This window comes from Magnolia sinica, chromosome 11 (assembly GCF_029962835.1).
Source record: "Magnolia sinica isolate HGM2019 chromosome 11, MsV1, whole genome shotgun sequence".
Taxonomy (NCBI): Eukaryota; Viridiplantae; Streptophyta; class Magnoliopsida; order Magnoliales; family Magnoliaceae; genus Magnolia; species Magnolia sinica.
Genome location: NC_080583.1, coordinates 7,614,114 through 7,632,459, shown reverse-complemented (window position 1 = coordinate 7,632,459; position 18,346 = coordinate 7,614,114). Strand labels below are relative to the sequence as shown.

Genomic DNA, 18,346 nt, shown 5'->3' with positions numbered 1-18,346 from the left:
CACGGCATTAAAGATATGCTCAAACAATTCTCTTCCAGCCGTCCGTTCGTATACCCGTGCTATATCCACTCCAGCCGTCCGTTGGGCCAGACCATTATAGGTTATGAGCCCAAAAATCACGCATATTCAGGAATAAAGTGGGCCACACTGCAATAAACATAGGGGATTGAATGCCTTCCGTTGAAACTTTCTTAGGGCTTATAGAAGTTATTTGATGGTCCTTTCACCAAAAAAAATCTTTCAAATGGAATGATCCGAGGTTGGCCACATCTCTCCAAGGCATTTAAAACGTTGAAGTTAAGTTGACTAATGGGTAAAATTCCGTGTATATCTGTGGCCCACCTGATGATCATACTTGCCTAGTTGTAGATGCATGGATTCTGCATGGTTAGGATTGCCTAATGAGCTGGTCCGATCTTACACACGTGTGACTATATTTCGGATGTGAGGGTAGTGCAGGACCCATCCGGAGCAATTTGTATTTACGACACCAGCGATCCTGCTGATTTAGGCCGTCTAGCGATCCTTCTAATTTGGGTCATCCAAACCCTGAGGATTATAGAAGTTATTTGATGGTCCTTTCACCAAAAAAAATCTTTCAAATGGAATGATCCTAAACCTTTCAATAGAAGGTCAACAGATCAACGGTCAAAAAGGCAACTGCAGACAGTGATTGCCATTCAACCAATAAACGGCAAGATATGCCATAGCTAGGATCTTCCAATCTAAGTTAGGCCATCCACAAAAAAGGCTCATTTCATGCTCCATTTTGGATCGCTTAACATGCTAGGCTTTTATTTTCCAAAAAATAATTTTTTTTTTTAAAAAAAAACTCCCTACTTACTATAGAATTAATATTCATTCACACCAGCCCGGTAGAGAAGAGCTTGAGTGGGCCCATCTTGTGATGTTGATGTGAAATCTACCTGAAAATCAGGTGCATCACCCCATGTTATGTTAGGCCAATCACGTTCTTGATTTGGGTGGGCCGTCATTGGAAACAATATAAAAGACAATGCTCACTCTCAAAATAGTTTTACTTAGGATAGTCTACACAAATCATTGATGGGCCTAATATTTGGGCCCAGGCCTAAATTTTGATAAAGCATATAATGGTTGAAATGGATTTTGTGAGTGGCATTGTAAAAATAATAATAAGATGTCTTTCTCTCAATTATTTCATGGGCCACCAAAGTCAAGGATGGATGTCCTTAAATTCCATTCAATATCTATTTTTCAAACATGAAATAGGGACGTCACCCTTAAATTTTTATATGGCCCATCATAATATACACGTGAGATCTATTATAATCATTAGGTTGAGAGCCAAAGATACGGATGGCCTATGATTAAGGTGGGCAGCATTAAAAGAAATAATAGGACTCGAGATGTCCACTTTTAATTTTTACAAGCCCTGCCATAATGATTATATGAAATTTACTCAAACTATTAGCACTTATATTAAAATTTTAGGCTTAAAAACCGAACATCAGGCCTACATGTAATTCAGATGATAAAGAAAACAATTTGGAAAGTGAGGGTTGCCGTCTACATTGTTTTCAACATCAACCTTAATAAGGCATGGAGCTGATTTCTGAGCCTTTGACGTGGCATGCGGTGATGCATTGATTGTTAGAGTGGATTTTACGTAAATATTGAAGTCATGTACGAAAAAAGACTCTGGAATGGGATGTGGATTGCGTCCTACCTGGGTAGGAATCTGTGGAGCCCACTGTGATGTAAGTGTTTTATCCACGCCGTTCATTACTTTTATCAGATCATTTTAAGGTATGATCCTAAAAATGAAGCAGGTCCACAGCTCCCATGGACCACACCAAAGGAAGCTGCAGTGATAATGACACCCACAATTGAAACCTTTCTAAGGGCTATAGTGATTTTTTTAATACCATCCAACCTATTCATAAGGTCACTTAGACGTGGATTAAGTGAAAAAACAAATAGCATCTTGATCCGAAACTTCTCTTGGCTCTTAAGAAGTTTTGAACAGTGGACATTCAATCTTCACTTTGTGGTCCACTTAAGCCCTTTACTTGCCTCATTTTTTAGCTAATATCTTAAAATGATATGAGGAAAGCGATGAGCGGCTTGGATAAAATACTTATATCAAGGTGGGCCCAATAAAGCCCTGCCCAGACTGACTGTAATTTATGTATTTTATCCGCTCCGTCTATCCATTATTGCCGATCCCATCCCTCCTAATACCGTAGGATCTGCGTGGCCAAACAGGCCCTTAGGGGCCACGGAAGTTTTGGATGAAGCTTGTATTTGTGTTGTCCCTTCATCCATGTTTGTGTGATATCATGAACAAGCTCGATGAGAAATAAACATCATTGTGGGCCTTATAAAGGCTTCAATGGTGGAAATCATTATTCCAACTGTTTCCTATGGTATGGTCCACTTGATCTTTGAGTAAGCTTAAATTTTGGTCTTAAGCCTTAAAATAGGATCGAAAAAACATATGAACAATGTGAATAAACCCAATACATTCACGGTGGCCCAACAAAGTTTACTCAGTACAACAAGAGCATACTAGGTAATTCAGTAGGCAATCCAATTTCTTCCAGTAGAATGATAGTTTTTCGTAAGAGTAGGAGTTCACGCGGATTGCATCCTACACCTGTACGGATTACCGTTCAGCCAGATCTGTGGACGGCCCACCGTGATGTATTGTATATCCATGCCGTCCAAACCTTTTATCGGATCATTTTAAGGCACAAGCCCAAGAATAAGGTACGATCAAGCCGAACACACCAGACTACTCTTACATTTAATGCAAACCAAGTGCTCAATTTGGTGTGATCCACTTGACCGTTGGATCTGCCTCACTCCTGATTTCATGCCTTAAAATGATCCGAGAATAAGGATGGACGGCGTGGATAAAAAGATAAATCACGGTGGGCCCCTCCACAGATCTACTCGGACGGTAACCCGTACAGGCGGAGGCAGCGGCAATCCAACACGACGGACAACGAGCTTTACTAACCACACGCACAAATCAGCTAATGCACACACCATAAGCTAGTGTGGGACACATGTGAAATATCCAAGCCATCCATCACGTGAATCTCACCATGTAGATACTACGTCCAAAAGATGAGGCTGGCCTACTTAGTAGGCATGCCATGATATCATAAACAAGTAGAGGGGTTAGAAAAGTTTGTTTGATTTCTTCACAACCGTCCATTTTTTCATTTAATTGTGGCCCACTTACTCACAAACTGACCTGATTCTTGATATATAAAATCTACTTGGATATCACACCTGCCTGCCATGCTAGCACGTGCAGTAGCATGTTGATTATTCCTAATATTTGGTCCCGCGCAACAGGGGTTCAATAGAATTCTACGTCTCCTCGCGCAATGGACGTCTTCACTCCTCGAGCATTGAGTTTCTTCCATTCCTTATGATGAATCTTTCCATGAATTATTGTTTAAACTAAAATCTTTTGTTGCTTTGAATGATGTCAAGTACTTAAAACACTATTGAAATTGCTATTGAAATACTTCTTTCTTCCATCACTATTTTTTATTATCTCTACTTTATTTTAGAATTAAGGGAGATAGGAATATATGAATGAACTCGTAATTAATAAAATTCTAATAAATGTTTTTCTATCTTCTTTGTTATTATTGAATGAAATCTTTTTATCAAAACACATTTATTTTTTATCAAAAATAATTTGACGAGAACAAAAGAATTATAGAAAATCAACACCCACAAGGACCCTTTTTAATAAGTGATGAATAACAAGACAGGTTATCAAATACGACCATTGTAGGTATTCAGTTCTCTTGAAAAAGTGGGTTGGAAGTTACCCTACAACCAGTTGTAGGCCACACTTCCTCTACTAAGACGATTTATGCCTCTTAACTATAATGGAAGAAAAATACTCATTTATAAATAAAAATAAACTTATATTTAAACCAGCTAAAAAAATAATAAACCACAACCAAAGCCATGTCCCAAAGGTCAAGCTGCTGATGATTAGCCATTGTTTCCAAAATGGTCATGACTAGTCCTCCTCGGATGTGGCTTTGCTGTGTACTCATTTGGGCCATTCAAATTGTGGGTCACGTTGTAAATGGAGCACATCTCAAAAATCACAATGATCAAGCAATCCTATTCAATTAATGGCTAGCTAATGAATTGTCAAAAGGAAAATAAATAAGATTGTATTACATTCCCATCGTAACTTCTAAGTTATGATCCATCCTCATTTGGGTAGTGATTTCGACATGGAATGTTGTCCAAGAGATATGCCATATGCAGCATGAGGGTCATCGTTATTTTTTATAATGTTAGGCATTTTAGATTGGGTTGGTTGGTGTCGAATGTTTTGAACTAGACTTGTTGTTGGGTTGAGAGTTTTGAAATAGATTTATTTTTCTTTATTGCCAAATCATCTAGCATTATAAAAAAGTGATGATTGAATTCCCAATCATTAGAACATGCATTCATTGAAAAAACAATAAGTAAAACCTAAGCAACTAAAAGAACTACTAAATCATTTGTCAATCACTGCAAGTGTCAGTAGTTTACTTCTTCGAACTTATTAAAAGTCTTTGCTTTTCTTGTGCTACTCATTGTCTCATCATCATTTGGCGTTGCAGATTTTATTTTGATTTTGAATACATACTCATATACCTTTTAAAATCATATATATATGTTTCAAAGTTGAAGGGAATGATAGGTATATTAGATTAGGATAATTTTTTAAAATATGATATTTCTTTATTTGTTAAAGATGCACACATATTAAGATTTCTCAATATCTTATTTCTTTTATATATTCTTTTCATCGTAAATCATACTTATAAAATACAATCTTTCTTTTGATGAAATAAATTTATATTTTCCATTGAAAATTATATTATACATCTTTAAAGGAAAGATAACCTTCGACTGGTTTCCATGTGAAAATCTTTGTAGAACTCTAATTATTGTGACTAGAAATCAAAGTAATAATGTAATGCAGAAATTCAAAACCTAAATTTGAAGTTCTTCTCAACATTTTGCTAACTCAAGTTAGTTTGGAGCGAACTTTAAAACTTTGCTCATTCATTGAATATATAATCTTTCCGTACCAACCCACATGTCCATATTTAGCCTATTCGGTTATAATGCCTTGCACGCGTCGAAATTCACATGCAAGCCATACATTTCTCTGAAACCCAACAAGGCAAGCATGCAACATCTAAAGAAGCTTTACTTTTCTAGTGCATTCTATTGTCGCGAAGCGATAGAATGTGAATGGCGTCCCAATGTGCAATTCATCCAAGTGGGCCCATTTTTAGTAGAAACCATTGATGTGATTGGACACATTTCAGATGGGGATTCCTTGATAATCTTCCAAACCGAGAAATCCAAACAATTTGATCAGTGGACCACCAAAAATGGACGGGTAACAAAAATACATCAATTGTTCGGAAAACACTCGAGCATTGAATGGCCATGATCTTCAAATTTAGTGGGCCTATCAAGCTAGATGGGACTTCTAATGTCCACCCATGGAATTCAGATCTTGGACATCCAAAAACTGTATACATGGGACAAGTAGATGAGATATAATCTACAGTGGAGGATATGTAGCTAAAGCCTACAAGATAATATGAATCAAGAGATCTTAGCCGTCCAAATAGTGATATGCAAATCAGGACCAAAAGATCCACGTATAAAATCAAATAGTGGTCCACATTCGAGGGGGCAGAAATACTAGGTTCCGAGAGTAAGTGATCATCTGACTCGGCGTCGACATGATAAACGGTGTAGATGAGACACACATACAATGCAGACGTCATTGAAGTGAAACGCGGAAGAGCGCACAGCTAGAGGTAATCCATCGCAATCGGAAGCATTTACGCACGTGTGTGAGAATTTCGACTTCCATCAAATCATGTTTCATGTAGTCAACCTACTCCACTCCTCTGGTGGGCCAAATATTCATCAAACTCCTACCATCCATTTCCCATACAAGTATTTCCGCAATGAAAGCCCATATTAGGAGCTAAAGCCCAAAAACCGTGGGGCCCACTCCACCAACGGTCCAGATATCCTACACGCGTGCAAAACCGCGGGTGCATGGGGCGCTTGTGTTTGTCGATTGCATACGAGGGCATCTCCGAATAGAGAAGACTACTACCCCCCTCTCCCAATAGTTCGCTTCGCCTGTCGCGACTCAAAAGCTACCGTCCGTCGCGCTACACTTGGCCCCACATGCTGGGTTTCATGATGATCAGAACCGTCCATCTTGTCAATCCCATGCTATAAAGATAAAATATTACTCCGAACACATGATTGAGAAATTTAAATTTCTATTATTAAAATCTAAAAATCAAAGGTTAAGACCATGAATGAAGCGTGATCATGGAAAAAGAACTTACTTATGCTAGTATCTAAGAATATGGACGGTTCAAATCATTGGAGCATCTGGGCACGTGGACCCCAGTAGCAAGCGACATACACAATATCCAAAGTCGCGACGGAGGTAAAAGGAACTAATCTCTCTCTCTCTCTCTCTCTCTCTCTCTCTCTATATACAGTGTTCTTCTCACCTTTTCTTCTCCACAACTCCCCTTCTCCTTCACGACGGGGGTTAGAACTCAAAATTAAAAAAAAAACAAAAACCAATTCCTTTCTTTACTCTGGGATTTCATCTCCACCTTCCAATCTTCGATGTGCATCCATCCCATCCATCTATCCATCATCAACTCTCCAAAACTATGTATTCTCTCCCTCCATCTCTCTCTCATGACATGATTTTAATTTCATTTCATTTCATTTTTTTCATTTTTGCAGAGTCTGCTGAAGTAGAAGAAGAGAAGCTTCTGCGAAATGTCAGCCCTAAGATCCGACCTGCCGCTGCGTCTCCGGCAGCTCTTATCCGGCGATGGCGCCGCAGGCTCCTCTCTTAAGCTGGAGCCGAACCCGGTCAGTACCGTCGATCGATTCCCTGCCCGTCGTTTATCCCATACGCATGTTTGCATTCGTCGGAGTTTCTCATTCGCATGTGTATCTGCGGAATTCAATATTTACACCCCTACACAAGGGCATTTTGGTCATTATGGAATTGTTGGAAGCTGTTGTGGAGGGAAGCGACTGTGACCGAATTACCCTCGTAGGGGTGGGAATATCGACTTTATGGGGCGGAAGTTGCACTTTTATATGTTTTGGTTTGAAATTTTTAGGTTTTGGTTTGGTTGTTTAGGAATTAGAATTATAGTATGTTGGGTTGAATTGTTTTAGTTTGGTTTAGTTACTAGCTGCCGGTATTTGTATTTTGCTAATTTCTATTTGGATTGTTTTTCTATATTGGAGAATTGTGAAGTGTGCTGTCGGGTGTGTTTAGGAAAATGGGATTGCACATTTGGACCTGTTTGGATGCACCACTTATCTTGTTTAGTGATTACCTGTTGACATTTGTATGTTGCTAATTTCTATTTAAACTCTTTTTGCTATCTTGAAGAATTGTGAAGTGTGTCATTGGGTGTATTTAGGAAAATGGGATTGCACATTTGGGTGTATTTGGATGTACTGCAAGACATGGATTGTGGGGCTGGCTAATTCGCATTTTTGTACCCCTTTTTTAGGTCTTACCAGTTTATCATTGTCTTTATGAAGCAGCTGCTGTGTATATTGTTGCATCGGTGAAAGGTGGAGCATCTGAAGTGGGCCTTAGTTGCTTGTGTTATTCTGCATGCTCTTTGGTCATGATGGAGAGTTTGGAACATTGTATACACTATCAAATTGAATTGCAATCTGTAGTTCAATAGAGAAACATTGATGAAATTGTAGACAACTTCCTAGCATTCATAACAAGAAGTAACCTACAAATTATATTTGGATTCTGTTCAAGTTTTTTATTTTTTATTTTTTTGGAGATAAATAAAATTTATTAGAAGCATGCAAAAAGTGCGAAAGAGTACATTCCAAGTTTACAATTTAAAAAGAAGGAGAGATTGGCAGATTTAACTGCCTTTAGATAAGAAGCCCATCCCAAGACATTGCATTTAATTTGCCTAATGACCTCTTGAGGCGAAGAGCTCCAATTATGGAAATATCGCCTATTACAATTCCCCCAGTTGGACAAAAAAATTGCCGAAATAAGCACTCTCCACACAACTTTCCCAACCCTCCCCACCTCTCCTACATGCCAAAGCCCACAAAAGATCCGCAACAGACTGTGGCATTGCTCAAGCGGTATGAAAATCATCCGAGAAGTGGTCCCACATCTTTTTGAGTAAATGTATAGTGAATGAAGAGGTGATTAACTGACTCCCAGTCTCTCATACACATCAAACATATGTTGGGGAGGACAAGGGATCTTCTTTGCAAATTATTGATAGCTAACACTCTCATTCTTCCCACTAACCAAACGAAAGCCGCCACCCTTTGAGGGGCTCCATACGACGATCTATTAAACGAAAGTGAATGTGAGGCGATTCATACTGTAGAATGAGCGAACGGAAAAGCAGCCCGAACTGTGGTCATGCCAAACCATCAAATCCTCTTCTTGAGTTGAGGAAACCACATTGTTCAACCGGTCCAACAATTTAGGCAGCTCCATAATCTCCACATCTGTTACGTATATATCCATACAGTAAGGTGGAGACCACACCATAGAACCGCCACATTGAATAGCTACCATGCATGGAGATAAGGCTATCTGAAGCAATGTGGGCCTCTCTAGGAAAAGCTTCTTAAAGCGCTCAAACTCCACAACAAACATCCACCCAAAAGCGAATGTGGTTTCCGACCCCCAAGGAGGAGATCCCTTTGCTAAACAAATATTCAACCCATGCAACCACTTTCTAAAGATTAGAAACATGATATAGATAATCCATCACTTATCCCCCCCCCAATGCAATGTATTTGCTTGCAATAATATCCCTCTATAATTTTCTCTCATCGGTACCAAATCTTCAAAGCTACTTCCTAAGTAGCACCATATTCATGAATCTCAGATCCTTTAGACCAGTTTTGCTTTCAACAATCGGCTTGCAAACATCTCCCTACCTTACGAGATGAAACTTCTTTTTCTCCTCCGCCCCTTGCCATAAGAAATATGTTCTCAACTTTTCCAGCCTATCCAAAATTGACTTGGGGCATTTAAATAATGACATAAAGTTCACCAACATATTAGAAAATGTAGCTTTAATAAGAGTTTAGCAGGATCCCAAAGACAGATATCTACGCTTCCAACCCAAGAACTTCCTCTCAATATCGTGATAACCTTTTCCCACAAATGTCTAGCTGGCTTGCTCAGACATAAGGGCAATCTTAAATAGGTCTAAGGAAAAGTCCTTTTTATTATTTTTATTTTTTAATAATATACAACCAAAGACAACAACCGGCCATGCCAACTCCTCATTATCCCTATGGACTCCAAGCATTTCGCTCTTGGCGACATTGACATGTAATCCTGAAACTGCTTCAAATCAAACAATGGTTTTCCGAAGATTTTCCATTGAGTCCACATCCGCATCAAAATACAGAAGGGTATCATATGCATATTGAAGATGACTAATCTGAACACCCCCCTCCCCCGATTTGCCACTTTAAAGCCTTTGATTAAACCCTTTATGAAGCATCTTACTCAATGCTTCCCCAACAACTAGATAAGGAGATAAATGATCACCTTGTCTAATACTCCCAGAAGCCTTGAAGAACCCTTTGACAAACCATTTACCAAGATGGAAAAAGTTGCCGATTGCACACAAGCCTGCATCCAACCCCTTCATCTTTTTACTGCATCTCAACCTACCGAGCATGTAGTCAAGAAACTCTCAATCAACTTAATCATAAGCTTTTTCAATGTCAAGCTTGTAAACCACTTGACATTTCCTTTCCCTATTCTTGGAATGAATACATTGATGAGCAATTAAGGTGCTATCCAGAACATGTTTTCCCATCATAAAGAACTCCTGATTCTCAGTTACAATATGTGAAAGCACCCCCTGTTACCTAAGAGTTAGGACTTTAGCAATAAATTTCTACGGGTCCCCAATTAGGCTAACGGGCCTAACATCTTTTATCGTATCGGTCCCTTCAACTTTAGGGATGAGAGCTATGAAAGACACCCCTAGATCATTTGAGAGGTGATCACGGTCGTGGAATTTAGAAACAAAGTCCTCAAATCCATTTTTATCACTTGCCAGAATTTTTGGAAAAACATCATTGGAAAACCATCGGGGCGTGGGGCCTCCTCTCCACACATTGAATCCAAAGAAACTTTAACCTCCTTGGAAATAGGGATTTCAAGAGACGTCACTACCTCATTCGGTAATTGGGGAAATTCCAAATTATCTAGCCACAGTGTCTTCCATTGATCTTGAGATAATAGATTTTTCGAATCGTAGATACCATTTACAACCAAGCTACTTATTCTATTACCCCGAGCCCTAGCACTAGCTATGTTGTGTAAGAAACACATATCTGTCCCCTTTGTTAAACCATAGAGCTCTAGATTGTTGTCTCCATTTGATTTCCTCTTTTTTGATATGATTAGCATAACTTGAATCTAAGCTTGCTCTCTTTTCTTGCTCATCAAATGACAACTAGCCGACCTCGTCTTTAACATCCAACTCATGCATCTCCTTTAAAATAAGATTGAACTCCGCTTCCTTGGAACCAAAGACTTCTTTCTTCCTACATTTGATCTTTTCTTTCAACAGTCTAAGTTTTTGAGATAATCAAAAGCCGTCAAGACCATCCACCGAAAAAGAATCCCACGAATTCTTGATCAATTGATCAAACCCATCTATATCCAGCCAAGCTAACTTCAATATTAATGGCTTCAGGCCCTAATCTTCCTCCAAAACCTCCAGAACAATAGGATGGTGATCTAAAATAGGTTATTGTAATCCCCTTTGACTTGTAAGAGGGAATTTTTCGAGGTAGTCCATGGACACCAGAATTCTATCGAGCCGCGATAGAGTAGGATCTTGCCGCCCATTTGACCAAGTGAATTTAGTGCCACTTAGTGGAAAGTCCACCATCTCGTGCCGATCCACCCATTTTGTGAAACCTTTCATGTTACTAGTTATACGCTCGACGTTAGATTTTTTATAAGAAAATCTCACCATGTTAAAATCCCCGTCAACGCATGGAAAATCCCACCAGTGCCTGACACTGCTCAACTTTGCTCAAATTGCTCGTGTTGACCTGGAACACATGGGCCATAAATTGCTGAAAAAACCCATTGCCACCCAGAAACAATATCTCGTAATACCACAGACAGAAAAATACCTGAAATGCTATCCTCTTTCTTCCAAACCTTTGCATTCCAAGTCATAAATATGCCCTCCGCAACTCCTATAGCATCCACTGAAGCTACTCCTTATTCTTTGCCCCCCCAAATAGAGTCCGTAATGCCCCTGTTCATTTCCTGTAGCTCTATAATATCCACTTTGGCCTTTTTTACACGTCTTTCTTGCATCTGCATGACCTTTTTTGAACTCACAACCCAATCTCCTAACATTCCAAGATAGGACTATTATTAGTTAACTATCTTGCCCCCTTTGACCCTCTTTCCCCACTAGACTTACCTGTTGAGTTGTAGTTAATTGGACACTCTAGGCCGAGAAGTTCTTTCTAACCTCTCGGAGATTTCTTGGTCTTTAATGCTTGAAGATGCAATTGTCTTTGAGCTCATCTGCCTTGCACAAACTGGAATAACACATAAGCATCCTCATCTTGCGCCCCAAATGATATTATTCCAACAAGTTACAGACCCATTCTAGCACATACTTAAACCAACACAATTGTTCCACCGATATGTTATTACCCCCTTTGGTAACAGATTGAACCTCTGATACCATTCTAGAATAAGCTTGACAAATAGCAATGTCTCTGTCTCTTAGAGTAGACCTAAGTGAAGTATTATTAACACCTCCTCCATGACATGATCAACTGATACCATATTCCCCACAATCCCAATTCACCCTGATGAGCCAAATGCCCCACCCTTCTATAATCTTCTTGGAAGACTCGCTGCCCCACGTGGTCGTCGTCCTTGCTCCTGAGCTCCACTAGTGTGCCAACGAAACTTGCTGGAAGGAATTGCATGTATCTCCTAAGCACGAAATCTGCAGCGGTCTCCTCACCTTGTGCTTCGACTGCCTCAAGGGCCTTTAGTAGTAGAATCTTGTCACATCTTTGATATACAAGGGGTTGGGAGAAGTCCCACGTGCAAGACTTAAGTGAGCGTGTCGGTGAAATTGCATTAGACACGTGGTAGAAAAGATAAGTGCGAGTGGGAGGTGGGCCTCATCAACACCGCGTGTTGCCTCCCTGAGCTCCTCTTGAGAGTCACTCTCCACATGTCAGCCTCTCCGTCATTGCGGCCGCCCTCATATTATCTTGCCCTTAGGGGGAGGTATTCGGTGACGGCTCAGTTTGTTGAGACTACGTATCTCGACTCTTCTACTGAGACGTCTCCCAAGCTAAGACCCGGACCTCTCCATAGTAGTAAGCGGTTGGGGTACCTGTCCCTGTCGTCCTAGGTTCGAAGTCCTAACCAGGGTCCGGAGAGTGTCTTGGTTCCATACTCCCGCAACCCTCTTTACGACACATATCTTCACCCCATGCCTCTTATCTCCACCTACCCCTTTACCGCCGATAGGAGAGCTCCATGTGTCGCTTTCTTGGTCCGATTACCATGGGAACACTGAGATTGTTCTCCATCTTCCAACCCCTACTTGCAGAAGCTTCTTCCCGCTGGACCACCATTGCCCCTTTTGCTCTAAACCTCTTTCTAGTGCTCCAGAACGTCCTATCTTTTCTCCTTTTCCACTCTTAATTCTAAAATCTCTTCCTCGATCATTCCTTAATTGATCTGGGATTCTCTATCGTCCTCTTCTTCTTCACACATACTCTGGCCACCCCCAGCTCCTTGTCATACTCTATTGTAGCATCAATCGCCACCATTTCTCCCATACACGCTCCAATCTCTAGGAAGACTTACCAAAACCATAATTCCAATAGAATCCCCCACATGAGAAATCACACCTGCCCAAAAAAGGAATTCTCCGTCCATCTCTTTATTTGCCTCAACAACCTTTCTTTGAACAAAGCTCTCGTAACCATCACTTGATCCAGACATAAACCTAGTTTTATCAATATCTAGGCCTCATCTGTCTCTATTGACTTGACAATGAAGTCATCCTTGGCCAAGCCACGTCACTCTTCTAACCAAGTTCTTATCTATGGGATGGTGGCTTCTTTAGATGTTTCTGCAGTCATCGACCACTGCAAAGAGTCCGAGGCCTTCTATATCACTTATGGCTTGACTCCCTTCTCTATCACTTCTGGCCTAACTTGGAACACCTATTTGTCGCCGACAATCTCCATCCATATCCACTTCTTCCCCTCTGTTCCTTTCTCTCCTTGAAGCTTCTGCTTGGAACTTTCATCAACCTTCTAATCCTTTTGGAACTCCTGTTGTAATTTTTTTCCCAACCACAATGTTCCTAAAGGACTTTGAGCTTACTCTACCTTGACCCTCTTCCCTTGTTTCCGTTCTAGTTGATTTCTATCTAGCTCCCATCTTCACCCCTTTACCTTCCCCCCCGTCCCTTTATATTATGTCCATACCGATTGAGACTTTTTGGACTACATGTTAAGTTGGGTCGGATGTGCGAGCAAGTGGAGGGGGTGGATAAAGGAGTGAGTAAACTCAACCAGGTTCTTAGTGTAGATCAATGGGTCCTTGAAAGGTTTCTTTTGAAGTTCGAGAGGCATCGGGCAAGGAGACCATTTATCTCCATTCCTCTTTTGTTGTGGTTGTTAAAGCTCTGAGTAGAATGTTGGATTGTGGGCAGGAGGTTAGTCTTTTTTGTGGGTTCAGTGTTGAAGTGTTAGGTCCTTCGAAATCCCATCATTAGTTCGCTGATGATATGATTTTTGTTTGCGACTTCGATGCTAGTATGGTGGATAAACTAAGGATAATTATTAGATGTTTTGAAGTGGTGTCAAGGCTGAAAGTTAACATCACGAAGAGTGAGAAACCAACTAAACATTTATGTGACAGGGTTGTGGAGAGGTTTGAAAGGAAATTCGCTTAGTGGAAGGGCTGATACCTTTTCCTAGGCAGTCAAATTACTCTCATGAAAGTAGCCCTCTTGAACTTGCCAGTTACCTCATGTCACCATTCAAATGCTCGAAGGTATTATTGGTTTAGCTAGAAAGATTGAAGCAGGAATTCTGGTGGCAAGGGTCAGAAGAGAAGACAAAGTTCCATCTCTTACGCTGGGGTGAGGAGCTGGCATAAGGGAGTTGGAGTTGATGAATCTACCTCTGTCAGGCAAGTGGTTATTGGAGGTTTGGGGCAAGGGAGGGAGCATTATGGAGGGAGGTCATGGCTGACAAGTATGGATGCCAGGATGGAGGGTGGAGTACTAAGGATTCCTTTTTGTATAGAGCTCTGGCCATTTGGAAAGGGGTGTCTTCTGTTAAGGCCAAGTTCTTTGAAGGCGTTGGCGTTTCCTTTGGCAGTGAGGGAAAAACTTGGTTTTGGGAAGGTGTGGATTGGTGTTCGATATCTACAAACAAAGTTTCTGCATATGGCTCGGCTATTTATGGGAAGCAATATCAAGGTGGCTCAGTTTTTCTCTTACATCGAGCGAGTCGTATGGTCCCCTCCCTGTCGTAGACCCCTTCTTGATGAAAAGGTGGAGTTTGTATTGTTGTTAGATGTATCCAATTGGGTTGCCTGGTGGGAGGGGAGTTGGATAGAATGGTTTGGTGTAAGGATAAGTTTGGTTCCTTCTTGGTTCAATCATTCTATTATGATTTACAAATGCAAAAGAGGGGCAACAAGTTGGGGAAGACAAGGCATGTGTGGTCTTATGGAGCTCCCCCAAAGGCGGTAGCCTTCAGATGGTTAGTTGTTAAGGATAAAGTCCTAAACATGGATAATCTTTAGAAGTGCTCAATGGTGATCCCTAATGTATGCATCATGTGCATGTGACATGCCGAGTTAGTTAATCATCTCTTTTTCCGTTGTTAATTCACGCACGGTGTGTGGAACGATAATCTTGGGAGCTTTAGTGTGGATTGGGTTATGCCAAGTTTAGTTGGAGAGCTATTCATGGTGTGGCAGAGAGTGAGTATTCGGAAGCAAGCTAGGGATTTTTGGAGGTTAGGTTTGCTGGTAGGCCTTTGGGCAATGTGGGGAGAAAGGAATGGGAGGTGCTTCCGAAATGAGAGCAACTCAAGGGAGCGGGTCATTGGTCGGGCTTTGTTAAATTTAGCTGAGTGGGCTCCTTGTATAGATGGGTTGAAAGATTGTTCTTTGCCATTTTAGGGATGTTATGTTTTCTCTTTAGTTTGTAGCTGTTGTGCCATCTCAGAGCTCCTCTTAATGAACATTTTTTCTTCGTTGCCTTTCATTTTATTTTTTTTTCAACTTCAAATTTTCTTCATTTTGTGCATCTCTTTATTTAAGCTTAGAGGAAGTCTAGGAACTTTGTTACACTTTTCTTCCAATCAGGTGCCGCTCCTTCAAATTGCAGTTTGGAACCCCGCTCTAGCTCTTGCTTCAAATTGTGGTTTGGAGCCCTGCTCCAACTCCTACTTCTTAACCTTTTATACTAGCTAACATTTGAAACAGATGCCTCCCCGATTCTGCACATGAACCCGTTGCTACTTTGCTTAATGGCTCATGCTTCGTGCAACTATAGCTAGGAACTCATTTTCAACTAGATTTAGACCTATTTTGAGATCAAAATGCAATACTTGAGCATTGCTTGACAAACCAAAACGGAGAAGAACTCAATTTGATAGTCGTTGCCCAACCTTGGAGGGGAGGATTCCAAATCATTTAATCTTTTCCACTCCTCATCCATTAACCGATGAATTCATCGTCAGAAGTGTTTATGGAGGTTCCTGCAGGCCATCCCACATCATGTATACAAGGGATCCTTTATAGTCTTGTGTGGGATTTGCAATTCTGTACAATGATGTACAATTAAGCAGTGTCTAGATAGTACCCATGCAGAATTTGGTACTGGTATTGGTATCTCATGTTCTCAATATTGTTAATCTAAGCATGTGAGTAGGCATGGTAGCTTTGTTGGACTATGTGATTGGTAGACATGGGCTGTTTGAACGCAAGCAAAGTTGTGTTTTGACAGATTGTTTGGTTCATGCTGTCTTGGACTAGATATTTTGTTTGTTGTTTGTCAACCACCCTAGAAGAGGCAGTGAAAATGGTATGGGGCGCTTAATATGGACGGCATTTTTCACTTATGATGCATGTGTGCATGGACACATGTGGCATATGTAGGGTGTTTGAAGATTGATGGTGGCAAACATCTGCCATTGGGGCGCTTGAACATGGATGCTCACACATGTGCCGCATTTGGCACAAGTGATGTATATGTATGGAACATAGTGTTCCCCCTTGCACCAAACTAGGCGTAAGCTTTCCTCACCTTTATTCTGCCCTTTTCAAGGGACATGATCCTTGATTGATTGCACCTTTTGGGGAAAAGCTGTTCGTTTTTCTTGTGGTTCTTGTGCATAAATGGGTTAGGCATATCATGGACAACTTGTTTGCCCAGCATAGCCTGTAGTAGGTTCAACTTTTCTTGGTCTAAACAGGCCACAGTTTGAGGAGATGGAGTTTAATTACTGGCCACACTCAATAGATATGGTACATTGGTACTTGCAATCACAAAATGAGATGTCTGCTGCAGCTTTATCATTTGAGTTACATTGATGACAGTGGTGATGGTTCAGAGGCAGAGAAGTTTAGCAATTATGATAATCTGGTAAGTGTGGTCTTTTTAATGCTCCATCCACCATTAGGGCCAGCGATCTGGGTGGTCTGGATTAATGTACATGTTGTTTGTATTCCATGTTTTATGTGGTGGACTCACCACCTTTCCAATGAGTGGAAGAAAATGCACTTAGTAGTCTAGCTAGTATTAGAATTAACAAAGGAATGATTATTGAATCCTTTTCAAATCTTCATTGGAAGGTCAGAGTTATGGAAGAATTGGAATTCTTGCAATCATGGCCTTTTACACGAATATGGATCCAATTTAATAAATTTCAAACCAGTTCTGAACTAGAGCTATTTGATATCAGGACCCACGAAGCATGCTTAAATGACTGGGTGCAATGCTTCACGTTTTTGTGTGCAGTCAATGTTATTTTTTTTCTTTGTGCAATTAATTATCCGCAGAGATATGTTTCTAATTAGATTTTGAGTCCCTCTGGTTGGTATATGTTCTTAAGAATTGACATTTTTTATTTTATTTTTATAAAAAACTTGTTCCTGATATACTGTTTTGGGTGTTGCAGCAACCAAAAATTAAAGCATTCATTGATAGAGTGGTATCAAGCCCACTCCCTGATATAGCAATACCTCTTTCGGGTTTCCGTTGGGAGTACAATAAGGTTCTAAAATGGCCCTTTTTGTTGTCAACTTTCTGTGTTGTTTAGCTGTTTATCTCTCTATTTTAATATGTGGCTTTGATTTCAGGGAAATTTCCATGACTGGAGACTACTGTTTCTACATTTTGATACTTACTTCAAGGCATATATTTCTTCTAGGAAAGATCTTCTCTTATCTGACAATATTTCAGATGATGATGGTCCGTTTCCAAAGCATGCGGTCCTGCAAATTTTAAGAGTCATGCAAATAATTTTGGAGAATTGCCACAACAGGAGTACATTTAGTGGCCTTGAGGTATGCTTCACCTCCGAGGATTACTGACTTCTGTTTCTCCCTTGTTACATAAGATCTATGGTGACGCTGATGATGTGTTTGTGCTTTTCCCATAGTTCTTTGTAGGATAAATCTAACCTGTCCACCATCTGAATTTCCTTATCTGGTGTTCTGGACTCAAATTGGAGACTTCACAGAATAGTCCATGATCCAAATAGTTCACTGGGTGGGTCCCACCGTGAATGAACCACTATCTTCATATTTCAAGGACTGGAGTATCCTACACATTCAACTGCTGGGCCTTACCGTGTTCATTGCTGACCGTGGTCTGCAAACTTTCCTACTTTGCCTTTGCAGGTCAGTAATCAGATGGTCAGTGAGACTTTCCTGTTGTGGCCGATCAACAGTGGGACCAAATCAGTGAACAATTGATCCAGGCCATGGATTGTTTTGGGACTTACCCAATTTGAGTGCGGGGCACCAGATAAGAAGCTGTTGTGATGCAAACATGTTAGTTTACCTCTTAGCATCAGAGATGTTCCAGTGCTCTCAAAGCACTATATGTTATAGTGCTCCTAGTTGCATTGGGTCACAGAGTCCAATCCATAGATCTAGACTGAAAAATGTTAACCATTTGATCAATGGCCTTTAATA

General features: G+C 40.5%; 1 protein-coding gene across 2 annotated transcripts in view; it reads left to right on the top strand.

Annotated features, from left to right (window-relative positions):
- The first annotated feature begins 6,580 nt into the window (after nt 1-6,580).
- LOC131218721 (E3 ubiquitin-protein ligase UPL2-like) overlaps nt 6,581-18,346 on the top strand; it is a 30,366-nt gene continuing 18,600 nt past the window's right edge. Inside the window, exons 1-4 of one of the 2 annotated variants that reach the window (XM_058213452.1) lie at nt 6,581-6,742; nt 6,832-6,948; nt 17,326-17,421; nt 17,507-17,713. In XM_058213452.1, the coding sequence (XP_058069435.1) occupies nt 6,853-6,948; nt 17,326-17,421; nt 17,507-17,713 (399 nt within the window). In that variant the 5' untranslated portion in view covers nt 6,581-6,742; nt 6,832-6,852. Of the gene's footprint in view, nt 6,743-6,818; nt 6,949-17,325; nt 17,422-17,506; nt 17,714-18,346 lie in introns of both variants that reach the window. The other variant, XM_058213451.1, reaches the window with a different exon arrangement.